General features: G+C 46.7%; 1 protein-coding gene across 4 annotated transcripts in view; it reads right to left on the bottom strand.

Annotated features, from left to right (window-relative positions):
• The window catches only part of LOC139264693 (extended synaptotagmin-2-like), a 267559-nt gene that overhangs the window by 19662 nt on the left and 235400 nt on the right, over nt 1-12497 (bottom strand). For all 4 annotated transcript variants that reach the window (XM_070881611.1, XM_070881612.1, XM_070881610.1 and 1 more), the window contains 3 exons: nt 10849-10998; nt 3080-3471; nt 1745-1843 (listed from right to left, as the gene is read on the bottom strand). In XM_070881611.1, the coding sequence (XP_070737712.1) occupies nt 1745-1843; nt 3080-3471; nt 10849-10998 (641 nt within the window). The remainder of the gene's footprint in view (nt 1-1744; nt 1844-3079; nt 3472-10848; nt 10999-12497) is intronic.

Below are 12497 nucleotides of genomic sequence, written 5' to 3'. Positions count from 1 at the left end.
GAAGGGAGGGAGGGGAGGGGGGTGAGAAGGGAGGGAGGGGAGGGGGGGTGAGAAGGGAGGGAGGGGAGGGAGGGTGAGAAAGGAGGGAGGGGAGGGGGGGGAGGAGAGGTGGGGGGGAGGAGAGGTAGGAGGAGGGAGGGGAGGGGGGAGAGAAGGGGGGAGAGAAGGGAGGGAGGGGGGGGAGAGAAGGGAGGGAGGGGGGGGAGAGAAGGGGGGGTTGAGAGAAGGGAGGGAGGAGGGGGCTTGAGAAAAGGGAGGGATGGAGGGGAGGGGGGGGGGAAAGAGAAATGAGGGAGGGGAAGGGGGGAGAGAAGGGGGGGAAAGAGAGAGAGAGAGAGAGAGAGAGAGAGAGAAAGAAAGGAGAGGGAGGCTGAACAGGCCGGGTCCAAGACTTCGAGCTTAGATTTACCGGATTGACAGGTAGGTGGCGTCGGGTCCGGGGTCCGGGAGCGCGGATCGGGGGCGGAGATCGGTCGGGGGGGGGGGGGGGTGGAGCGGAGGTTGGGTCGGGGGCGGGGGGGTGGGGGTGGTGTGGGAGCGGGAGTCAAGTCAGGTCGGGGGGCAGAGGGTGGGGGGGGGGAAGCGGGAGTCGGGTCGGGTCGGGAGGAAGCAGGAGCTGGGCGTGGGAGGAGCCTTATGCATGCAGCCCCAGTGAAGCCATTCGGCCAGGGCTCGGGGCTGCGTGCTTCGGGCCCCTCCCACACAGTTTTGGGCACCTGGAGCTACTGCACATGCGCACCCACTGTAGCGCGCATGTGCAGAGGTGCCGGCACTGTTTTCCCGCCCCCTGCAGCTCGTGCTGCGCCGCGCCGAGGGCCAGAGGACCAGCAGGGAGCCGGAGAATCTGGAAGTTTTTTTTAGGCGCACTTTGTGGCGCAAAAAATGGGCGTCCAGGTCGGGGCTGTGCCGTTCTAGCGCGGCCTGAAACTTGGGCCCTATGATTGTAAACAAATACTGTGCACTGTGCAGAAAGTGATGGAAGGCAAATGGTATTTTTTTTTTTTAAAAACATGCAGCTTTGACATACACGAGGATTGCTTCTCAAATGTTCCTGGATTTTTAAAAAACGTATTTATTTAAAAATAAAAGCATTTTTTCATTTCAAGTATCCCCTTACACTGGGGAAACAGGCCCCGCGCCTGTTTCCACCAATCGTAAAATTTCCCTACGCTGGGCAGTTAGTGGGTAATTAGCCCAACTCTGCGCCACCAATTAGGTTTTCTGTGGCGGTGTGGATTGCTTGTCAACGCGTACGTTGACAGATCGCAAGTTCGGGATTTAGTGCGAACTTGCAGTGGGTTTCAAAGACGGTATGACAACGTATCACCACAAAATCCGGGCCATTAACTCGAAACCCCTCAATCCCCAGTCTTCGTCTAAAATAAGAAAGTTTGGAGTAAAGAAAAGATTTCAGGCAATCAAGGCTACTCCTTCGAGTCCATGTATGACCACCTTAATGCTCTCCTCCTAACTTCCATAAAGGAACAGGAGTAGGCCATTCAGCCCCTTCAGCTTGTTCCACCATGAAACAGGGCAGGAATCAGCTGCTGTTGGCCTTCATCAACTAGACAGTCAATGTGTGTCTGTAATAAACTTGATTCAAGTTTGTGAGTAATTCTCATTCCCATTCCACAAATTGCTTGTCTTTCAAAACATTTCCGAGCTATTGCTCTTCATCCCTTACTTTACAAACCCAATGTATGTGTGCAGGCACATCAACACACCAGTCTGCTGTGCTACCTACCGGCAAGCATGTACAACCACAATGAGCTTGTTTCTTTGAGAACTGTGCCGAAGTGTTAGTTGAATCTGACCCAATGGTGATTGGCCAAGAGTTGTTCCACTGCAAGACATAAAAAGTAGAAAGATTTACTGATAAGATCTATTCGAATGAAACACCAACAAATTGAGAGGTTAAGTGACAACAGGCTCGAAAACATTGTACAGACTTGAAACCTACATTAAAAAAAGTCAATATGCTCATGAAGGAGAAAGGTGTCAATGCTGTTGAACTCTGCCAGCTAAGGTGTAGCATGGATTACATGCAGAGCAAAGCATCCTCTACTCTGCTCCAACACTACACAAAAGAAAACCGCTCTCTCCCAGACAGAACTTTTCATTTCCTCTTACAGTAGCAGTTGCAAGACCTTGAAGTAAGATTGCTAATTAGTGCCGATAATCTGATGCCCACTGTGACTCAGGGTGCAATCTACCTAAACTCAGTTTACACAGAGCCAGCGGGGAATGTCTAACAATTTGAACTGGATTCGAACACAGATGACAAGAAGGATAGGAGAATGTTCTGAATTAAATATACTGAATGTTCTGAATCAAAAAATGCTCCACAGTTTTTTTTTCTATTCACAGAAAAATCCAGTATCTATAACATTCATTTTTTAAACGTTACCATGAGCACATTCACTTAATGAAAATATTTTACTATTTCAAAAATACATACAACTTACTTCAGAATGAACTCAATATAAAACTGCACAACAATGAACTCTCAGCATTTGGCCATTTCAAGCAGCCAAGGATATCCCCCCACCGATTCCTAACAAAGGCCCCGATTCAGATTTCCTCTGTGCCCTGTTTGTTACACAATCAATTCAAGATATAAAAGTCAGCTATAAGCACTTTCAATGTAGAAGTAGTGCAACTCGAAGCTAACAATGCAATGCAATATTTACACAATTTGTGGGACCAAAGGGCGCAATATCCTCATCACAAAGTCCGTGGCCAGGCCCACGCACTGAATAAAAAGTTTATTGTAGGCACCTGTTCAACTCTCAACTGAGGTGGGATATACCTCACATTAGACAGATAAAGGGTAACAGACGATCCAACTCTCCCAAGGCTACTTTCAAGTTCCCAATCTGCCTTTAAGATTTAAAAGTAATTGAGTTGGTTGTCTAAGAGAGAAGTAGAAAATTATTGCAGAAAGAGACATTTTTCTCTTGAGCAAACAAAATCAAGAGATTTGATAATCCCATCCTTCAAACTGGTTTTAATTCTATCAGTTTGAAGGAACTCCTCTTCCCCCACCCCACCCTAGTGTAAAAATGAGCAGGGACTGTACTTTTGCAGTTGCCGCAATCTCTGGTGTAACTCCTGCGTGGCGAAGGGTAGCGATATATCAGAGGCGATACTCGGGGTTGGTTCTTTAGCAGAAAGGTGCGAGGGCGAGCCTGTTTGACTCGAGGTATTGTGAGCGGATGGAGTTTGCTGGAGACTGGCAGGCCTCTGCGGGCTTTGGGAAGCAGTGCTGTAGTTCTCCACTTTGTCCGTCTTCTCAGGCCTTTTGGTGCTGTCGGCAGCAGGAACAGCTGGGGCAGGTTTGTTTGATTCTGTGGGGGCAACTGGTTGCACTTTTGTCACTGGCTTCCTAGCGTCCTTGCTATGAGATGGTTGCTTCTTTAACTGAGCTGAAGAACGATCTTGAGCCTTGTCTTGCTTTTCAATAGCAAGGATCTGTGAAGAGGAGGGGCACAATACGAGAATTACATCACGAGTTTCAGAAAGTTATCTGGCAATTATATGACACTTTAACTACAGGCCTTATGAAGAGAAGTTTAAAATTGATGTTCGGATCAATAATTGGAATGGGATACCAGAAAGGATGGTATTGTTGTGATTTGGACATTCATTTAAGAAATAGCTCGGCACTGCAATGGGCAGACAGTAAAAGCAATATTCTGAAAGGATGCTATTGAATGAGATCTTTGCAAGATAGTTATCGATGAAGGCGGCCATTAAGACAATCTTAGTTCATTGTTTGTGTCATGCTGTCCAACTGCATGTCTTCCTTATTAGTCCTGCATGACATTGCATAAAGGAATGCAGATAAGCAAGTTATCATCATAGGCAGTCCCTCGAAGCGGGATGACTTGCTTCCACGCCAAAAAGGAATGAGTTCATAGGTATTTCAATGAGGGACTAGATCCCGAACTACATCCTGAAGGGTGGAAGATGCCTGTGCTTGGATTTTTTTTAACGTGTGGTGGCCGTTGTACATCAGCCACCACACAGGCTTGACAGAGCTAGGTCTTGGTTCAGTGGCAAGGATTACCCAAGGCGACTGGAGACCAGCTCTGCTGCACGGACCTAGTGCGCACACACATATCGCAGTGTGGGCTGGCCCGTGCTGCCCTCGCCTCTTCTGGGCCTCAGATTCACGCCTCTCCTGGGCCCCGGTCACTTCCCTCGACAAACTCTTGCCGCTCCTTCGCCCCTCCTGCTGTGCCTGCCCGCACTGCAATCAGCGACCTGACTTCGCAGCCGTCACCCTCCTGCAGTGGTAGGCCACCGCACACTGCTCTCTCTGATGGGTCCGGCCTGCTGATGGTCTTGCAGACCCGGACCGTGCCGATTTCCGGGCCGAGCCGCCGCATGCTGCTCCCTCTAATGCAGCCTTTCAATCAGAGTAAATCCCCTTCAATTCACTAACGTGGCCAAGTTATATCTGTCGTCATTTATTTCTGAACTGTTCAAATAAAAGGAGAGCCAGTGGCCTTATTATTTTCAGTTGTTTTTCTCATGGTTGAGTTTGAAAGAAAAGAATGCTTTAACTCCTGCACATTATCCTAGTACTGTTGTCATTAGTTGGAAAAAAAAACATGCCAAGTAGATTTAGATGTAAATTGACAAAGAAATCCAACTTTTGCCACCAAACAGTATTTGTTAAGCGCCATAATGCTGCAGATTATCCTTACCATTGCCAATAATACTGAGGTCAACTGCAGAAATATAGTTTTGCCAATATAAAAGGTAGAAAGACCCAACTGTCAAATAGCTGCATTTGGTTCTTAAATGATTCCAGGGTCCAACTGGAATTAAAAAGGTCACTGGCTCTCTTATGTAAAATACTTCAGAGGTAATGACAACAGGTATAACTTGCTTGTCTGCATTCCTTTACGCAAGATCATACAGGACAAACACGCAAGACAGTCACATGCAGCTGGATAGCATGACACAAACAAGGGAAACCCAACAATGTGCAGGAGCTAAACCTCATGCAGTTGGATTAACAATCATCTGTGTACAGCTCACTTAATTTCCCTCTTATTGTTTAGCCTCGGCAACTCCTCTGGAACAAATTTAGCCCAGCCAGAAAATTCAGGGATAGTAAGTATAGGACATTACTTTTTAAAAATTTGCTCCTGGGATGTGGGCATCACTGGTGAGGCTAGCATTTATTGCCCATTCCTAACTGCCCTCAAGTAGGTGGTGGTGAGCTGCCTTTTTGAACCACTGCAGTCCGCATGATGAAGGTACTCCCATAGTGCTGTTAGGGAGGGACTTCCAGAATTTTGACCCAGCAACAATGAAGGAATGGCGATATACTTCCAAGTCAGAATGGTGTGTAACTTGGAGGGGAACATGGAAATGGTGGTGTTCCCACACGCCTGCTGCCCATGTCCTTCTAGGTGTAGAGGTCGCGGGTTTGGGAGGTGCTGCCAAAGAAGCCTTGGAGAGTTGCTGCAGTGGATCTTGTAGATAGTACACACTGCAGTCACGGTACGTCGGTGGTGCAGGGGGTGAATGTTTAAGATGGTGGATGGGGTGCTAATCAAGCAGGCTGCTTTGTCCTGAGTGGTGTTGAGCTTCTTGAGTGTTATTGGAGCTGCACTCATCCAGGCAAGTGGAGAGTATTCCATCACACTCCTGACTTGTGCCTTGTAGATGGTGGAAAGGCTTTGGGGAGTCAGGAGGTGAGACACTAGCCACAGAAGACCTAGCCTCTGGCCTGCTCTTGTAGCCACAGTATTTATGTGGCTGGCCCAGTTAAGTTTCTAGTCAATGGTGACCCCCAGGATGTTGATGGTGGTGGATTCGATGATAATGCTGTTGAATGTCAAGGGGCAGTGATTAGATTGTCTCTTAGACATAGAAACATAGAAAATAGGTGCAGGAATAGTCCATTCAGCCCTTCGAGCTTGCACCACCATTCAATGAGTTCATGGCTGAACATGCAATTTCAGTACCCCATTCCTGCTTTCTCACCATACCCCTTGATCCCCCTAGTAGTCAGGACTACATCTAACTCCTTTTTGAATATATTTAGTGAATTGGCCTCAACAGCTTTCTCTGGTAGAGAATTCCACAGGTTCACCACTCTCTGGGTGAAGAAGTTTCTCCTCATCTCGGTCCTAAATGGCTTACCCCTTATCCTCAGACTGTGACCCCTGGTTCTGGACTTCCCCAACATTGGGAACATTCTTCCTGCATCTAACCTGTCTAAACCCATCAGAATTTTAAACGTTTCTATGAGATCCCCTCTCATTCTTCTGAACTCCAGTGAATACAAGCCCAGTTGATCCAGTCTTTCTTGATGTGTCAGTCCTGCCATCCCGGGAAGCAGTCTGGTGAACCTTCGCTGCACTCCCTCAATAGCAAGAATGTCCTTCCTCAAGTTAGGAGACCAAAACTGTACACAATACTCCACGTTTGGCCTCACCAAAGCCCTGTACAACTGTAGCAACACCTCCCTGCCTCCGTACTCAAATACCCTCGCTATGAAGGCCAACATGCCATTTGCTTTCTTAACCGCCTGCTGTACCTGCATGCCAGCCTTCAATGACTGATGTACCATGATACTCGGGTCTCGTTGCACCTCCCCTTTTCCTAATCTGTCACCATTCCAAACCTGTCTCTCTGTTTTTACCACCAAAGTGGATAACCTCACATTTATCCACATTATACTTCATCTGCCATGCATTTGCCCACTCACCTAACCGATCCAAGTCACTCTGCAGCCTCATAGCATCCTCCTCGCAGCTCACACTGCTACCCAACTTAGTGCCATCCGCAAATTTGGAGATACTACATTTAATCCCCTCGTCTAAATCATTAATGGACAATGTAAACAGCTGGGGCCCCAGCACAGAACCTTGCGGTACCCCACTAGTCACTGCCTGCCATTCTGAAAAGTATCCATTTACTCCTACTCTTAGCTTCCTGTCTGCCAACCAGTTCTCAATCCACGTCACCACACTACCCCCAATCCCATGTGCTTTAACTTTGCTCATTGATCTCTTGGGTGGGATCTTGTCGAAAGCCTTCTGAAAGTCCAAATACACCACATCAACTGGTTCCCCCTTGTCCACACTACTGGAAACATCCTCAAAAAATTCCAGAAGATTTGTCAAGCATGATTTCCCTTTCACAAATCCATGCTGACTTGGACCTATCATGTCACTTCTTTCCAAATGCACAGCTATGGCATCCTTAATAATTGATTCCATCATTTTAGCCACACCGACGTCACGTTGACCGATCTATAATTCCCTGTTTTTTCTCTCCCTCCTTTTTTAAAAAGTGGGGTTACATTGGCTACCCTCCATTCGATAGGAACTGATCCAGAGTCTATGGAATGTTGGAAAATGACTGTCAATGCATCCGCTATTTCCAAGGCCACCTCCTTATGGACTCTGGGATGCAGTCCATCAGACCCTGGGGATTTATTGGCCTTCAATCTCATCAATTTCCCCAACACAATTTCCCGACTAATAAGGATTTCCCTCAGTTCCTCCTTCTTACTAGACCCTCTGACCCCTTTTATATCTGGAAGGTTGTTTGTGTCCTCCTTAGTGAATACCGAACCAAAGTACTTGTTCAATTGGTCTGCCATTTCTTTGTTCCCCATTTCTTTGTTCCCCGTTATGACTTCCCCTGATTCTGACTGCAGGGGACCTACGTTTGTCTTTACTAACCTTTTTCTCTTTACATATCTATAGAAACTTTTGCAGTCCGTCTTAATGTTCCCTGCAAGCTTCCCCTCGTACTCTATTTTCCCTGCCCTAATCAAACCCTTTGTCCTCCTCTGCTGAGTCCTAAATTTATCTCAGTCACCGGGTTCAGTGCTATTTCTGGCCAATTTGCATGCCACTTCCTTGGCTTTAATACTATCTCTGATTTCCCTTGATAGCCACTGTTGAGCCACCTTCCCTTTTTTATTTTTACGCCAGACAGGGATGTACAATTGTTGTAGTTCATCCATGCGGTCTCTAAATGTCTGCCATTGCCCATCCACTGTCAACCCCTTAAGTATCATTCGCCAATCTATCCTAGCCAATTCACGCCTCATACCTTCAAAGTTACCCTTCTTTAAGTTCTGGACCATGGTCTCTGAATTAACGGTTTCATTCTCCATCCTAATGTAGAATTCCACCATATTATGGTCACTCTTTCCCAAGGGGCTTCGCACAACGAGATTGCTAATTAATCCTCTCTCATTACACAACACCCAGTCTAAGATGGCCTCCCCCCTAGTTGGTTCCTCGACATATTGGTCGAGAAAACCATCCCTTATGCACTCCAGGAAATCCTCCTCCACCATATTGCTTCCAGTTTGATTAGTCCAATCTATGTGCATATTAAAGTCACCCATGATAACTGCTGCACCTTTATTGCATGCCCTCCCTAATTTCTTGCTTGATGCCCTCCCCAACATTACTACTACTATTTGGAGGTCTGTACACAACTCCCACTAATGTTTTTTGCCCTTTGGTGTTCTGCAGCTCTACCCATATAGATTCCACATCATCCAAGCTAATGTCCTTCTTAACTATTGCATTAATCTCCTCTTTAACCAGCAATGCTACCCCACCTCTTTTTCCTTTTATTCTATCCTTCCTGAATGTTGAATACCCATGGATGTTGAGTTCCCAGCACTGATCATCCTGGAGCCACGTCTCTGTAATCCCAATCACATCATATCTGTTGACATCTATTTGCACAGTTAATTCATCCACCTTATTACGGATACTCCTTGCATTAAGACACAAAGCCTTCAAGATTGTTTTTTTTAACATCCTTTGTCCTTTTTGAATTATGATGTAGTGTGGCCCTTTTTGTTTCTTGTCTTTGTTTACTCGGCCTTCCACTATTGCTTTTTACCTTTCTACCATCTGTTTCTGACTCCATATTACTTTACCCTTTCTCGCTGCATAGGTTCCCATCCCCCTGCCATATTAGTTTAAACACTCCCGAACTGCATAAGCAAATGTTACCGCTTGGTCATCAGTTCCAGTCCTGCCCAAGTGCAGACCGTCCCTTTTGTACAGGTCCGACTTCCCCCAGAACTGGTTCCAATGTCCCAGGAATTTGAATCCCTCCCTCTTGCACCACTGCTCAAGCCACGTATTTATTCTAACTATCCTGCTCCTTCTACTCTGATTAGCACGTGGCACTGGTAGAAATCCAGAGATTACTACCTTTGAGATCCTACTTTTTAATTTAACTCCTAGCTCCCTAAATTCAGCTTGTAGGACCTCTTCCCACTTACCTATATCGTTGGTACCTACATGTACCACGACAACTGGCTGTTCACCCTCCCTCTCCAGAATGCTCTGCAGCCGCTCCGAGACATCCTTGACCCTTGCACCAGGGAGGCAACATACCATCCTGGAGTCTTGGTTGCGGCCGCAGAAACTCCTATCTATTCCCCTTACAATCGAGTCCCCTATCACTATAGCTCTCCCACTCTTTTTCCCACCCTTCTGTGCAGCAGAGCCACCTACGGTGCCGTGAACCTGGCTGCTGGTGCCTTCCCCTGGTAAGTCATCTCCCCCAACAGTATCCAAAACGGTATATCTGTTTTGGAGGGAGATGACCGCAGGGGACTCCTGCACTACCTTCCTGCTCTTGCCTTGTCTCTTGGTCACCCATTCACTATCTGTCCTAACCCTTACCTGCAGTGTGACCAACTCACTAAATGTGCTATCCACAACATTCTCAGCATCGCGCATGCTCCAGAGTGAGTCCATCCACAGCTCCAGTGCCGCCATGCGGTCTGTCAGGAGCTGCAGCTGGACACACTTCCCGCACACATAGTAGCCAGGGACACTGGAAGCGTCCCTGACTTCCCACATAGCACAGGAGGAGCATGACAAGGTGATAGTAATTTCCTGGCGTGAATGTTACTTGCCACTTATAGCCAAAGCCTGAATGTCTTCCAGGTCTTGCAACATACAGGCATGGACTGCTTCATTATCTGAGGAGTTACTGTTAATCAGTATATAGATACAGCATAGATGGTCACCTGAACACATTCAGAAAGAGCTTTCCTATATTTAACATGGTTAAATTATTTACATTTTAAAATGATGTTGATGTGAATCTGCCATTACTTCTTCCACTGAGGTTTAGCTCTATCCTAAGCTGCTTCTTTCACTGCCATCTTCTGGCTGCACTGCAGAACTAACTCCACCTCGTGGCAGAAAAGTTTTTGAGGGCGACAATATATATTATGTATTTTGAACAATCATATCCAGATCCTTAATAATGACCTAAAGTTAAATGTTACTAAGTAGGGATGGTCATACCTTCAGTATGACAACATACACTGTGCAATATTGAAGGTTACATATTAAACTGGGTGACACTACTGCATTTGTTTTTCTTTCTCTCAAGTGTAAGGCAAGTTAACATTCCTCTTTGAGACAAAGTGTGTCATGTCTTACTGGGCTGTTTATGATTTTAAAATCAGCAGTTTGAGTCTGAACTGAACTGTGACCGTTAGCTCGTGCTCTGCTCTCCTGCAGTCCAGCAAGGTAGAGACAAGGAGAGGTCATTTCAACATCTGCAGTGGCTTAAGTTAGAAGGGAGAGCTGCCATTAAAATATCAAAGTATTGACCAAATTAATTCTTTTGTTCAGGCAGTCAACATGACCAGGAATACTCAGATCAGTAAAGTTCTGTAGCTGAATAACCAGAAGCGTGATTGTTCTCAGAGAACAATTCCATTTTTGCAAGCATTGGTCACTAACTTGAAATCCAATCCTCAGCTGGAGAAAACAGGAGCTGGCTTTTTACTAAACAAGACACAAAGACATTGTTCACACATACTCTAAGCATTATCTTCATCTTGATAGTGCTGCTGGGACCAGAATTGTTCAACTGGAATCGCTGGTTCATCGTTAGGTCTTCAGCTTCCAGCAACTGTTTAAGAGGCAGGTTAAATGAACCGAGTGAGCATTGGTGATGGTCATCCTTAGCCTGGACAAAACAAACCACATAAACATTGAGTCTTCAAAGTGTCAAGCAACAGATAATTCTTAAACAGAAACAACAAAACTACGCCCTGATTTTGGACTGTTGGGTGCTCCAACTTCAGGAACAAATCCTACCAGAGATGTTGTACACCATCATTTCCAATTTCTGCAGATACATCAGGAAGAGGAGCTGGGTCGGGGCTAAGCAATTCCACACAGGGAGGAATGGAGGGAAGTAAGGTCAATTGAAAAGTGAGAAACCTCGGAAATTGAGCTCTGCTCCAAACGGGGCGTACTCACCGTTATTTTAAGGTTTGCTCCACCAGAAATTCAACTGAGAGTTTTTTTTTCAGCGGGTCGGTGTGCCGGGTGGGTGCTGAGAGGAAGTGGCCTTTGGTCAGGTCTGCGGCCCCTCCCAGTAATCAGCGCCGTGCTGATGACGTCACAATGTCCCTCCCCTTCAGTTAACTGCAAACTCTCGATGGGGTTAGTTAGGTCCACTGGGCCACCAGGAAGGGTTTCAGCCAGACCAGTGGTCTGCCACCCAAGAGGGGTGCAGGGCTGCCTTGGGCACCATTGTTGGGCTGACCTGGTAGTCGGCCGACAAATAAAATAAAATGGCGTCCGCGGCAGTGTGCCCTTCCTGTTAAGGGTGGACCTGCTGCCCAAGCACACACAGCTTCCCGCCGAGGAAAGCTGTCGGGGACACCGACCGGCAGCCGATCTGCTCCCCTCGCCAATTTCCTGCACAGGGTGGAAAGGGGGTCGCCGCCGGTCGGCTGGGGGTCCATGTGTGCCCGACGGGTACACGGGTGGTGCGGTACTGATTACCGCTGCAAAACCCAGGTAGGGCAATTTATAAAATGGACCTGAATATGCACTGACTCGGCGGAGCGTCATTATCGATCTGTAGCCGCCTCTTTGAGAAAGGGGCTATTAAAGAAAGGGGCAATTTCTGCCTCCTAGACTCAATACTGTACATCATCTAGCAACTGGTTACAGAGTAGCACTGAAAGGTCTGAAGCAGACTGTATACCCTGCACTTTGGCCAGGAAAAGGTGTGTTGAAGCAGGGAAATCAGCTAAAACAATTAAAAAGCATAATTCCCCTCTTTACAACCCGTTCCACCCAAAACCCAAGATTGGAAAACCGCAAATGTAACGCCCCAATTTAAAAAAGGAGGCAGACAAAAAGCATGAAACTATAGACCAGTTAGAAACATCAAAAATAGGTTCAGGAGTCGGCCATTCGAGCATGCACCACCATTCAATAAGATCATGGCTGATCATTCACCTCAGTACCCCTTTCTTGCTTTCTCTCCATACCCCTGGATCCCTTTAGCCGTAAGGGCCATAACTAACTCCCTCTTGAATATATCCAATGAGCTGGCATCAACAACTCTCTGCGGTAGGGAATTCCACAGATTAACAACTCTCTGAGTGAAGAAGTTTCTCCTCATCTCAGTCCTCAATGGCTTACCCCTTATCCTTAGACTGTGTCCCC

Source organism: Pristiophorus japonicus, chromosome 5, assembly GCF_044704955.1.
Source record: "Pristiophorus japonicus isolate sPriJap1 chromosome 5, sPriJap1.hap1, whole genome shotgun sequence".
In the NCBI taxonomy this organism is placed as follows: Eukaryota; Metazoa; Chordata; class Chondrichthyes; family Pristiophoridae; genus Pristiophorus; species Pristiophorus japonicus.
This window is presented reverse-complemented; position numbering and strand designations above follow the sequence as displayed.